General features: G+C 44.8%; 1 protein-coding gene across 6 annotated transcripts in view; it reads right to left on the bottom strand.

Moving 5' to 3' along the window:
- SHROOM3 (shroom family member 3) overlaps positions 1-12859 on the bottom strand; it is a 331713-nt gene that overhangs the window by 35728 nt on the left and 283126 nt on the right. For all 6 annotated transcript variants that reach the window (XM_005899153.3, XM_070372541.1, XM_070372539.1 and 3 more), the window contains one exon: positions 6245-6376. In XM_005899153.3, the coding sequence (XP_005899215.2) occupies positions 6245-6376 (132 nt within the window). The remainder of the gene's footprint in view (positions 1-6244; positions 6377-12859) is intronic.

Genomic DNA, 12859 nt, shown 5'->3' with positions numbered 1-12859 from the left:
CATGTCCCCGGTTTTAGTTAATATCTTTCCTTTTTATGGAGTTGAAGGGCTACTCCCTGGCAATCTTCCTGGAATTTCCACTGTACAAGAGACAATTTGTTTGTGGTAAGAAAGCCAAACACAAAACTGAATGAGAGAATACTCAGAAACATTGAGAGCTAGCAAAAGTCGATGAGAGAGGAAAAGCAGACTGGCTAAGAAGTCTTAATCACGGGAGGCTCTCAGGTGCTGGGAGACCATCACCCATGGACAACTGCCCAGAGTCTGGGCAAAGCCTCATACGCTGGACAGTAAGACTTTTTCCTTCACTAGCTCCTCCAAAAAGTTGCCATAAGACAGAATTACTTATAGCTAACTTTAATTATAAACCCCAAATATACTTCACCCAGCATGGGCGAGAGAGAATAGAGATATAGGAAGGAATAAGTAGCTCAAAAATCAAACAGCAGTCTCAATAGTTCAAACATTTGTGATTCACTGTTCTCTAAAGAGGGCTTCCCTGGTGGCTCAGCGGTAAAGAATTTGCCTGTAATGCAGGAGACACAGGTTCGATCCTTGGGTCAGGAGGATTCTCTGGAGGAGGAAATGGCAACCCACTCCAGGATTCTTGCCTGGAAAATCCCATGGACAGAGAAGCATGGTGGGCTACAGTCCATAGGGTCACAAAAAGAATAAAGAAAACGAAGAGTTCTTGCCTGAGGCTTTTCATTTTTAAATGAATAGGCATTTAAACACTATTAAAATCCATGGAGCTATTATTATATTTCTAGATGTCGTATAAGTAAATATGGTGTCTTAATGGCTGAGTAGGTGATAATGCTTTGCTGGACTGTCTCCAGAGTATACGGGAGGAGACTAGAAGGATCATATTCTGAGTCAAAACTGGAGCAGAATTCAAGGAAAAGAAGACTACATTTTCAGCAATTGCCCCCCCAGAATAATATTTCTTTTTCAGGGCAAGTAAACTTACTGAATGGAACATCTTGCTTTGGCAGGGACAGGTATAAATTCAAGGAGGAAGGAAGGGTTAATCCCAACCAGATTAGGGAAGCCAGTCCTGGCACTCCATGTCACGGCATATGTCACTACCAGCATTTACCCCCCCACCCCCAAATGAAGAGGATGTGCTGAAGATGCACATGACGTGACTGAGGATAATCCCCTATGACCCACTTGTGCTCCTGTTTATCTCCTCTAACAGAAGACTCAGAGTTAATACTTCAAGGGGACACGGAAGCAGTAGATTCCACAAGGGCTGTTTTGCTCACCAATTCCATGCAGGTGGTAGACACTACTTAATCCTCCTCCCCACTGCTAAGAATTTTAGCAGTCTTTCACTAAAAGGATAAGCCAGATCTAATTTAGGAACATGTGAAAAAAAAAAAAATCAAAGTGAATAAACTGATGGGTTAACTGAAACACTGCTGAATCGGAGGAAATGCCATCGCAAAATACAGATGGATCTAGAAACATGAACTCACTGGTAAACATATCTCGAGCCAAGCAAGGGTAGAGTGGGTTCCGTCTTGTGGCCAAAGGACACTTAACCCACCAATTCTCAGATGGAATGCATCCCATGAGGACCATTCTTACTCTTCACTGCTACTCAGGGAGGGCTTTGTCTCCCCAAATTCTCATTTCCAAGCTGCCTGGGGACTAAGACCCAGTGACCTATGCCATGCCACGGAGTGCCCTGACATCACCCTGTAGCAACAAGTTCTTCTACTACATTCTGGAAGCAGTCATTCTGATCACCCCTGCCATTCCTGCTTCCAAGATGGCACTCTTACAAAGAACCTGACATGCGGGTCTTCAATCCTGCAGCAGTTCCAGCCCACACAGAGACATCCTTACTCTCAAGATGAGTGTGTCAAGCATGTCAGAGTTCTCACTGTGGTCTGACGACTTCTCTACCCTCGTTTCCCATTGCTCTCCTCCTTGCTCACTGCACTCTGGCATAATGGCCACTGATGGCCTCTCAAACCCATGAAATATGTTCCCACATCAGGGACTCAGGGCCTTTGTACTCACTGTTCCCACCATAAGGAATGCTCTTCACCTGGCTCACTCCCTTCCTTTATTCATGACTGCATCGGAGAATACTTCCTGCCATTCACTATCTTAAAAGTACCTCCCCTCTCCGTATTTCTTGCTGCTCTGCTTTATTATCTTCACAGCACTTACTACTACTTGATATTACATCACCTCTGTTTAAAAGTATTTCCTAAATACTTAAAACATAACAAAGAGCACAAAACAATTATATGAAAACATTTCCTAAAGTGTACTACCAGAACATTAATTAATTCCTCAGATGATAAAATGTCTGGAAAATACTGGGCTGCTGCTAAGTCACTTCAGTCGTGTGCGACTCTGTGTGACCCCATAGACAGCAGCCCACCAGGCTCCCTCGTCCCTGGGATTCTCCAGGCAAGAACACTGGAGTGGGTTGCCATCTCCTTCTCCAATGCATGCAAGTGAAAAGTGAAAGTGAAGTTGCTCAGTCGTGTCCGACTCTTAGCAACCCCATGGACTGCAGCCCACCAGGCTCCTCCGTCCATGGGATTTTCCAGGCAAGAGTACTGGAGTGGGGTGCCATTGCCTTCTCCAGGTAAGGTAAATAATTGTAATTTAAGACATCCGAGTCCTTAATAAATTTGTTCATGTGATATTCTGCAAGGCAAATATACTAAGCAGTGCTTTAAGGTTTTTTTTAATGTAGACCACTTTTAAAGTCTTTATTGAATTTGTTACAATATTGTTTCTGCTTTGTATTTTGATTTTTTGGCCACAAGGCATGTGGGTAATATCCCACATGTTCTCTGACCAGGGGTTAAACCCGCACTCCTGCCCTGGCAGGCGAAGTCTTAACCACTGGACCACCAGGGAAGTCCCAAGCAGTGATTTCTAAACTTATATGACCCTAGACAGTTTTCCCCAAGGGGCATCTAATGGATTATCATTCCATGGAACATACCTGGGGAAACAGTAAATACTACTTTTTGATGTCTTGCTCAGTCTTGCACTCTCAATAACTAAAAATTATCTCAGACATAGTAGGTATTCCATACATATTTGTTAGAGGAATGAATCAATGAGCATGTACTGGTTCTTTAGTATTGTGATGGTGTTATTTCAGCCTCTTGGGAGGGGACTAGACTACAGGATTTTTTGGAGGTTTTTCCTAAAGTACTATGTACTTTAGAAGTCCTAATACTTTAGGACCATTGTGAGATTTCTGTAGGACAGCAGAAGGACAGTGACAAGGATCTGAGAGAAAGCAGCTGGAACACAGTTGCAGTGAAATTTCAGATCTGAGCCAGTTTGCAGGCAGTGAAAATTACATATCTTCTGTCTCTTTGAACGTCTCTCTCCCTCTCTCCTGCCCCTCCCCATCCCTTGAGCTCCCTCTCCTTTTCCTGCTTCTTAATGAGAAACAGATCCACATATTTAGGACGAGGCTGTGTGAACGCTGTCACAGGGATGCTGCCCACCAGACCACTAGATGCCACTGTGCCCCTCAGAAATGTACCAGGAGAGCTTCTCCAGCTACAGCTGCCAAAGGGCAGCCCTTATGAGCAGAACTCAGAGCTGCGAACCCAAGGCATGGAATGAACAGACCACAGGATGCTCTGAGCTGGGGTAGAAGAAAATCCACATGGATGTGTCATTTTGGGGTAACCCAAGCTTTCCTTTCTCCTCCTGTACCCCCACCCAGAGCTTTTGTGTTGACAGTCATTGTGTCAGGGAAGGCTGCTCCGAAGCTTGCATTAGAGGGCAGAGTGGTAGGTCCAGTGCAGGCTCCATCTGCCTAAACCCCTCTGGAGGGTGGGATGAGGAAGAAACAGCAAGTGGAAAAGCAGAGCCTGTAGAGTATTGCATTTCTGATGTCAACACTGCGACTCTCCTGGGGCCTCTGGAAGCTCACCATAGTTACTGTGGGCAGTGACTCTAGGCACCAATTGCAATTGTCTTATTTCTGTCTTCAGCCCAGTGTATATTTAGGTCATAGTATGACTTCAGATTTAAGGGCCTCCTAAGGTTAATGGGCTTCCCTGCTGGCTCAGTGGTAAATAATCCGCCTGCAATGCAGGAGACCTGGGTTTGATCCCTGGTTTGGGAAGATCCCTTGGAGAAGGGAATGGCTACCCACTCCGGAATTCTTGCCTGGAGAATTCCATGGACAGAGGAGCTTGGCAGGCTCCAATATGGGGTCTGACATGCAGTCGCAAACAGTGGGACACAACTTAGCAACTGAACATCAACAAAGGTTAGTGGTTAGGAGGGGTACCCTGTTAATACTCCTGCATTTTATAAATGTGTACTGGTTCATGCCATTAACCTCGTTCATTATTATGTTTCACTGTGTCTCTGACAAGTTTTCAGCCTTAATTATTATAATTACTTTTCATAATTACTGAGTGCTCACTATGTTCCAGGAACTACACTGTCTTACATCTTACTTTGTTTAATCCTCACTATGATCCAATGAGATATATATTATTAATTTCATTTTACAGACAAAGAAACCAAGATCAAAGCGGTTAAGTGCTTTGCTCAACCTTATGCAGTAGGTAATGAAACTGAGATTGAAACTGAGGTCTGATTTATAAGCCCAAGTACCTCACCATCTGGTGTCACTTCCACAGCTGGGCCCCCGCATCTAACCTAAAAGCCTGTAACACGGCCATGCCCACAGAGCAAAAGCACTGTGCCTCCACGTGAGCCCTGCTGGGGCTGTGTTCCTGGAGCACACAGGGCTCAGACGGTGAAATTTTTTCAGGGTTATGGGGAGCGCTGTGGGCAAGGGAAAGGAATGTCTGTAACAAGGAGGGCGATCAAAAAGTATCCTAACAGGCCATGCCCACCAGTCAGAGCTCTAGGATTTATTTGGCCCTTGATCTGAGCAGACGTGGGTCATGGGGATTCTGAGTCTCGGCCTCACCAAATGTGTAGCCACCATCTGTTTGTTAAGTCATCCTTCCAGCAACATCCTCCCCTCCCTGATACTGACCAGCATTTTGTGCCTGGCCACTCAGTTGTGTCCGACTCTTTATGATCCCATGGACTGTAGCCTACCAAATTCCCTGTCCATGGAATTATCCAGGCAAGAATACTGGAGTGGGTTGCCACTTCCTTCTGCAGGGGATCTTCCCAACCCAGGAACTGAATCAGCGTATCCTGTGTCTCCTGCATTGGCAGGCGGATTGTTTACCACTGGCACCACCTGGGAAGCCCTCCTGCCTCACTACTAATAACCTATATCCAAGTACTTCCAAAAAGTGGTAAGCAACAGGGCCTGCCTCCCTGGCTTCAGGAGATGGACTCCAATTTGCATGGCTCCAAGTCTGAAGTAAATGCAGGGGTGTCCTGACTTCATTCTTTAATAGGTCTGGGGCGGGGGGCGGGTCAAGCTTGGCTCCCTTCTCCTCAGTCCCCTTCAATTGTGTCAGGTCTGATTACTGTAATAAATCCCTTCTCCTGCATCACTCGTGATGGCTCTGCTTTTTCCAGACTGGACCTTGACTGCTGGAGCAATAAGACAAGCAGAAGAAAGATGACTCATACAGCTAGTATAGAGGAAGTACATGAGGTTATGGGCAATGGCTTTGAAACCTGGCTTGGATTTGATTCATGACTCAGGTACTGAGCAGATGTTTGAGCCTGGACAAACCCATCTCTCCAGCTTCAACATCCTGTCCTATGAAATGGAGTCAAGAAGACTATATCTGTTTCAAAGGTGCATACGAAGGACCGCATGAGATGATGTACATACTGAACAGTCCTCAGTGTGTTAACTGCTTTGACTGGAGCTAAGTTGGATAACTGGCTTTAACAGAGAGAGAAAAACCAAGTGGGAAGTTCAAACACTGAATTAAACCATTCAGATAAAAAATAGATACCTATTTGACTAAAAGGATGTGAAGCATCAAGGGAGGGAGCCCTCCGTTTTTCTGCTATAGTGCTATAGTGTGTAATTGAGAAATGTCTGATTGAGGATCAATAAACCCCATAAATATCTCAAATGGCTAGTCATTGTTCAAAATAACCCTGGCCTCTCTCCACGCTAGTCTAGCCCAGAAGGTGATGACTCATATGCACGTCAGGGCTTTTAAGACGATGCGGATAGTGGGTAGAGAGACTTAATACTTGGGGTGAGTAAAAGAAAACAATCCTTTCTGGGAACAGAGCATTTGAAAGCAAACCGCACCCCCACCCCCAGGTCTCAGCTGTGGTCACTTACCTGGAATGGTAGCTCTGGGGCCAAGGCGTGCCAATCGTGCCCTGAGATATCTGCATCATGCTGGCATCGGGTTGGTTCTCCCCAAGTTTGGTCGAGTGCCAAGAATGAGGCCGGCCTGCAGGTTCAGTGCGTCTGGGGAGAGACAGCACCCGAACGCCCGTGTTAGGAGCAGTCGCCACTGATCTCTTCACCAGTGAGATTTATGGACTTGGAAGCAGAGACTGCTGTGTCTCAGAGATGGAACACAGTCGAGTAAATACTGGAAAACATCTTACTGTTCATTTCTCTTACTAACCATTGTTTTTTTTTCTGCTTTATTATTATTTTTATTTTCCTTTTCATTTCGACATGATTTCAGTTACATACAAATATTGCAAACTTAAAGAATTCATGCATAAACCCTTGTGCCCTGTTGAGAGTGCAAACTGGTGCAGCCACTATGGAAAACAGTATGGCGTTTCCTTAAAAAAAATTTAAAATAGAGCTATGATAGGATCCAGCAATCCCACAACTGGGTATTTATCCAAAGAAACTGAAATCAGGATCTTAAAGGGGTATCTGTACTCCCGTGTTCACTGCAGCATTACTCATAATAGCCAAGATATCCCCTAAGTACACACAGAACTGACAAAGCTGAAGGGGAGAAGTGGGTGTTCTTCAGACTGCACGGCTGGAGGTTGAATTTGGTAGGGAGGATTACACTATTGTACAAGTTCAGAGTCAGAGAGTGGCTGAACTTTATTTTTGACAAAAAAAAAAAAAAAGCGAGATGTTTACCACTGACTTCAGGGATTTCTAGACTGAAATCTCAATGGTGAGAAGAGAGGAGGTACCCTGAAGTAGCATGGAGCTACCCAGGCTTAATATCAGCTGGTACACCTCCTTCAGGAAGGAGCAGACATCTTGCTGAAAGTTCTGAATCAGACTCTGAAGCAGGAAAGGCGGCTGTGCAGAGAACAGTGAAGATCAGTGGAACTGTCTCATCTAGATTAAGTGAAAAAAAATTATCTATGTGCTTTTAAAGACAACAGTAGGCTCTCTTTTAAATCAGGGGTCCCAGACCCTGAGGCCATGGACTGGTTACTGGTCCGTGACCTGTTAGGAGCCAGGCCACATGGCAGGTGGTGAGCGGCGTGTGAAGAAGCGAAGCTTCACCTGTGTTTACAGCTGCTCCCCACTGCTTGCATTACAGTCTGATTCTGCATTACGGTGAGCTGTGCAATTATTTCACTATGTATCATAATGGAATAGTCATAGAAATAAAGTACACAATAAATGCAATGTGCTGGAATCATCCTGAAACCATCCCTGACCCCCAATTACTTGGGGAAAAACTGTCTTCCACAAAACTGGTCCCTGGTGCCAAAAAGGTTGGGAACTGCTGTTTTCAATCTAAGCTGTCCAGACTGCTCTTCAATTTCCTTCCCTTTCATTCGAGGGGCATCCACAGACACTTTCTACATGGCAGCCATTACGCTGGCACTCAGGTTACAAAGTATCATTAGACGCAAATAGCTCACAGAGTAGTAGAAGTGACAGCCAAGCAGAGCACTGTAATACACTGAGACGGGGTCCCTAATAGAGATGTGTACAAGGTGCTCGGTGAACTCAGGAGAGGGAGTCACTGGGGGTTTCACAGTTAACTAAGCCATGAAAGATTTCTCCAGATGGAAGGGGATGGGAAATGGAAGGGAAGCACATCCAGGTAGAAGAGACAGCATGGCAGATGCATGAAAATACAGAAGAACGTGGTACAAACAGCTTACATAAGTGGAGACTAGATGATGAGTGAGGGGGAGGCAGCAGATGAAGATGAAGAGGATCCAGATCTCAGCCGGCCTCACTGAAGGCAACAGACAGTACCCTATGGAACTGGAGGCCACTGAAGAACCTTAGCCAAGGAGGGCCATGTTCAAATTTGAGTTTCAGGAAGATACTGCCAATAATGAAAATAAATTTGAGACAGAGAGAGGATTGGAGGCTACTGGACTGGCCACGGTAAGAGATTAAATAAAGACCCAGCACTAAGGCAGGAGCAGTGAACTTAAACAGACAACAGATCTAATGCCTAGCCTAGTGAGCACCTGGATGTGGCTGGCACAGAAGAGTACAGTCCAGGAGGAAGGATGGCCTTTACGTTTGTAGCCTGAGCTAGAATGGTAATATTCCTCACCTATATAAAGAACTGTGAGATGAGGGGCGGGAACAGAGTGCGGAAGGAGGGAGACAGTGGGGTGTGCAATGTGAGGTGCCTGCGGGGTTGCAATGGGGGACAGGAGGCAGTGGCAGCTACAGGACTGGCGTCTGGGCTAAAGGTAGAAACTGAGGAGGCACGAAACACATGGCCTTTGAGAAAAGATGAGCTGCTTGGGCAGAGCGCCTAGGAGACTGAAAGGAAGTCCCTTAAAGATAGGCCTCTGAGAACTGTCCCAATTTGGGGGTGGAAGGGGGCTGGAGGGGGCTATCAAGAGGCTTCCAGAGGAGCAGGAGGAAAACCAGGAGGGCGTGGGAATTTCACAGAATCCCCCAGTGAGAGGGTGGGGAGAGCAAGGAACTGCCAAGCATCCCAACTGCTACAGAGAGGCTAGTCTGATGCCGGTGCCTGCAAGTGCCCTTGACTTGATGGCTGATAAGTCTCTGCGATGGAATGACAGGGAAGAGGCCTGAGCAGGATCAGGTAAGAGGTGAGTGAAGGAGTCCGTCAAGGCTGTATACTGTCACCCTGCTTATTTAACTTCTATGCAGAGGACATCATGAGAAACGCTGGGCTGGAAGAAGCACAAGCTGGAATCAAGATTGCTGGGAGAAATATCAATAACCTCAGATATGCAGATGACACCACCCTTATGGCAGAAAGTGAAGAACTAAAAAGCCTCTTGATGAAAGTGAAAGAGGAGAGTGAAAAAGTTGGCTTAAAACTCAACATTCAGAAAACGAAGATTATGGCATCTGGCCCCATCACTTCATGGGAAATAGATGGGGAAACAGTGGAAACAGTGTCAGACTTTATTTTGGGGGGCTCCAAAATCACTGCAGATGCTGACTGCAGCCATGAAATTAAAAGACGCTTACTCCTTGGAAGGAAAGTTATGAACAACATAGACAGCATATTCAAAAGCAGAGACATTACTTTGCCAACAAAGGTCCGTCTAGTCAAGGCTATGGTTTTTCCTGTGGTCATGTATGGATGTGAGAGTTGGACTGTGAAGAAAGCTGAGCGCCGAAGAATTGATGCTTTTGAACTGTGGTGTTGGAGAAGACTCTTGAGAATCCCTTGGACTACAAGGAGATCCAACCGGTCCATCCTAAAGGAGATCAGTCCTGGGTGTTTATTGGAAGGACTGATGCTGAGGCTGAAACTCCAATACTTTGGCCATCTCATGCGAAGAGTTGACTCACTGGAAAAGACCTTGATGCTGGGAGGGACTGGGGGCAGGAGAAGAAGGGGACGACAGGGTGAGATGGCTGGATGGCATCACCGACTAGATGGACATGAGTTTGGGAGAACTCCAGGAGTTGGTGATGTACAGGGAGGCCTGGCGTGCTGCAATTCATGGGGTCGCAAAGAGTCAGACACAACTGAGCGACTGAACTGAACTGAAGAGGTGAGTGAGAGAGAAAACGGATATAGCAATGGGAGGTAATTCTTTAAAGAACTTGGCTCTAAAGGAGATAAAGAGGGTGGTAGCTAGAAGGCTGGGGCTTCCTTAGTGGCTCAGGGTCAATGCAAGAGGCATGGGTTCGATCCCTGGTTGGGAAGATCGCCTGGAGAAGGGAATGGCTACTCACTCCAGGATTCTTGCCTGGAGAATTCCATGGACAGTGGAGCCTGGCAGGCTACAGTCCATGAGTTACAAAGGGTCAGACACGACTGAACAGAACAGCTAGAAGGCTAGAAGGGGGCCAGGGAGTGTTATTGCTCTTTTATTTTAAATGATGAGAAGTACGAGCAAGTCTATATGAGACAGAGAATGGATGTATGTGCAGCTGAAGAGAGGCTGCCGCTCCTTAAGACTCATGAGGAAATAGGAAAGGACGGCATTCCAGAGCACACGAAGGGCATGAAGGACATGAAAAGCATGACTTCATGTGGAAGAGAAGCCAGATCCATTGGGATGAGAAAGGAGGAGGTCAGGTGGTGCTCATATGAAAGAGGGTGGGAGGACAGCTGAAAGGACTGAACTTCACACCCACTGTCCTCTAGAGGGACGAGTGAGAGGCTCGATGCGGTGGGTGGGGATCAAGGGGCATGACAGGTGAGGACTGAAGTGCTGAAACTGCACTAATGATATTGAAAAGATTTAATAACTAAGATAGGTTCTCTGCTCTTAAGCTTACATTCGGGGGGGGGGGTACCAAATGAAGTATTTCTCTAATACATAATAAACTATAAAGAAATAATTCTTACAGTAAAGATAAAGTGCCCAAGACTTGCAGTGCCAAGACAGGACACTCACTTGGGAAGATGCTTCTCCAGAGTAGACTGCAGAGGTTGGCTGTTTGCCTTGGATTAGGGGTGGGAGTTTCCCTTGTGGCTCAGCTGGTAAAGAATCCACCTGCAGTGTGGCAGACCTGGATTTGATCCCTGGGTTGGGAAGATCCCCTGGAGAAGGGGAAGGCTACCCACTCCAATATTCCAGCCTGGAGAAATCCATGAACTATATAGTCCACGGGGTCACAAAGAGTTGGACAGGACTGAGCAACTTTGACTTTCAGGGATGGAAGTGTGTGTGGGGAGGATGCGTAGATTTCATCACAGTTGTAACACATTAAGAACAGGATGCTTGTGAAACAAACAAATCGATAGGTCCTGAAAAACACAGCCCTTTCATTTGGATACAGAACATATGTTGGGAGGTTTCAGAGATAAATCTGTTTTACAATAGTCTTCCAAAATATGCAATTTAGAGATGACATGAGGAAAAAGAACAATGAAAAAGATGACCAAAATACAGCCCACCAACATTCAGTCTGAATAAAGAGCAATTTGGTAACATTCAGCAAGACAATTTTTAAGTAACATATTCATCAAAAGACTGAAACACAACCTAAATGCTTATCAACAGCAGACCAGTTAAGTCAGTGTGGTACCTCCATACAATGGAAGATGCATGTAGTCATTGAAAGAACTATACATGTTGACTTGGAAATAGCTCCAAAATATATGGTAAAAGAAACAAAATTAAGACACAAAACTGTGCATACAGTATGCTGCTGAACATGGGGGAAAACATACTTCTGTTTATTAATGTAAAGAATATTTCTGGAAGAATTCTTGAGAAACTAGAACCAATCAATGACTGCCTCTGGGGAGAAACATTTATTTTTCAGGTATTTCCTTTTGTAACTTTTGAATTGTATACCATGTACATGTGTTACCTATTAAAAAGCCAAGTATTAACAACTCATTTTTAAAATAAAATTCACTGTACCTGGAGATAACCAAAAAAGTCGAACAGCTGTTTACTGACCTTTTCAATGATGCAAGTAATTTAATAAGCATTCCTAAAGAGCACAGCGTGCTTTACCTTTTAGGATCACTTTGATCTTAAAGAAGATAAGCAAATATTTTCCTAAAGCACATTACATCATGAGCATATCAATAAGAGTCAGAGGACCATTTAATTTTAAAATTGAGCAAACTAAGTTTTGTGTGTGGGTGTAATTCAAACAAAGTCCTTGTGTTGCATTCCTAACCACAAACAAGGAAGCTTCATTGCGTGGGATGGGTAGGCTGATGAAACTGGAACTAGGCAAGTGACATAATGTCCTTCTTAGATGATTTTGTCCTAACACACAGAGAGATTTGAATGCAAAGCGTGTTTTGGAGAAATTTACAATAAACTAGTTGATGTCTCTCGAGCAGTATTCACTCATCTCCTTCCATGTGCCTTCTACCTTGCTGGGACTGTGGTTTTCGTTCAATTTAATTCAGACTTAAACTGAAGAAAGTAGGGGAAACCACGAGGCCATTCAGGTATGACCTAAATCAAATCCCTTATGATTATACAGTGGAAGTGACAAATAGATTCAAAGGATTAGATCTGATAGAGTGCCTGAAGAACTATGGACAGAGATTTGTAACACTGTACAGGAGGCAGTGACCAAAACTATCCCAAAGAAAAAGAAATGCAAGAGAGCAAAGAGGTTGTCTGAGGAGGCCTTACAAATAGCTGAGAAAAGAAGAGAAGTGAAAGGCAAAGGAGAAAGGGAAAGAATTACCCAACTGAATGCAGAATTCCAAAGAACAGCAAGGAGAGATAAGAAAGCCTTCTTAAGTGAACAATGCAAAGAAATAGAAGAAAACAACAGAATGGGAAAGACTAGGGATCGCTTCAAGAAAATAAGAGATACCAAGGGAACATTCCATGCAAAGATGGGTACAATAAAGGACAGAAACAGCAAGGACCTAACAGAAGCAGAAGAGATTAAGAAGAGGTGGCAAGGATACATAGAAGAACAACTCAAAAAAGGGATTAATGATCCAGATAACAACGATGGTGTGGTCATTCCGGAGTGTGAAGTCAAGTGGGCCTTAGGAAGCATTACTAGGAACAAAGCTAGTTGAGATTATGGAATTCCAGCTGAGCTATTCAAATCCTAAAAGATGATGTT

This window comes from Bos mutus, chromosome 6 (assembly GCF_027580195.1).
Source record: "Bos mutus isolate GX-2022 chromosome 6, NWIPB_WYAK_1.1, whole genome shotgun sequence".
Taxonomy (NCBI): domain Eukaryota; kingdom Metazoa; phylum Chordata; class Mammalia; order Artiodactyla; family Bovidae; genus Bos; species Bos mutus.
This window is presented reverse-complemented; position numbering and strand designations above follow the sequence as displayed.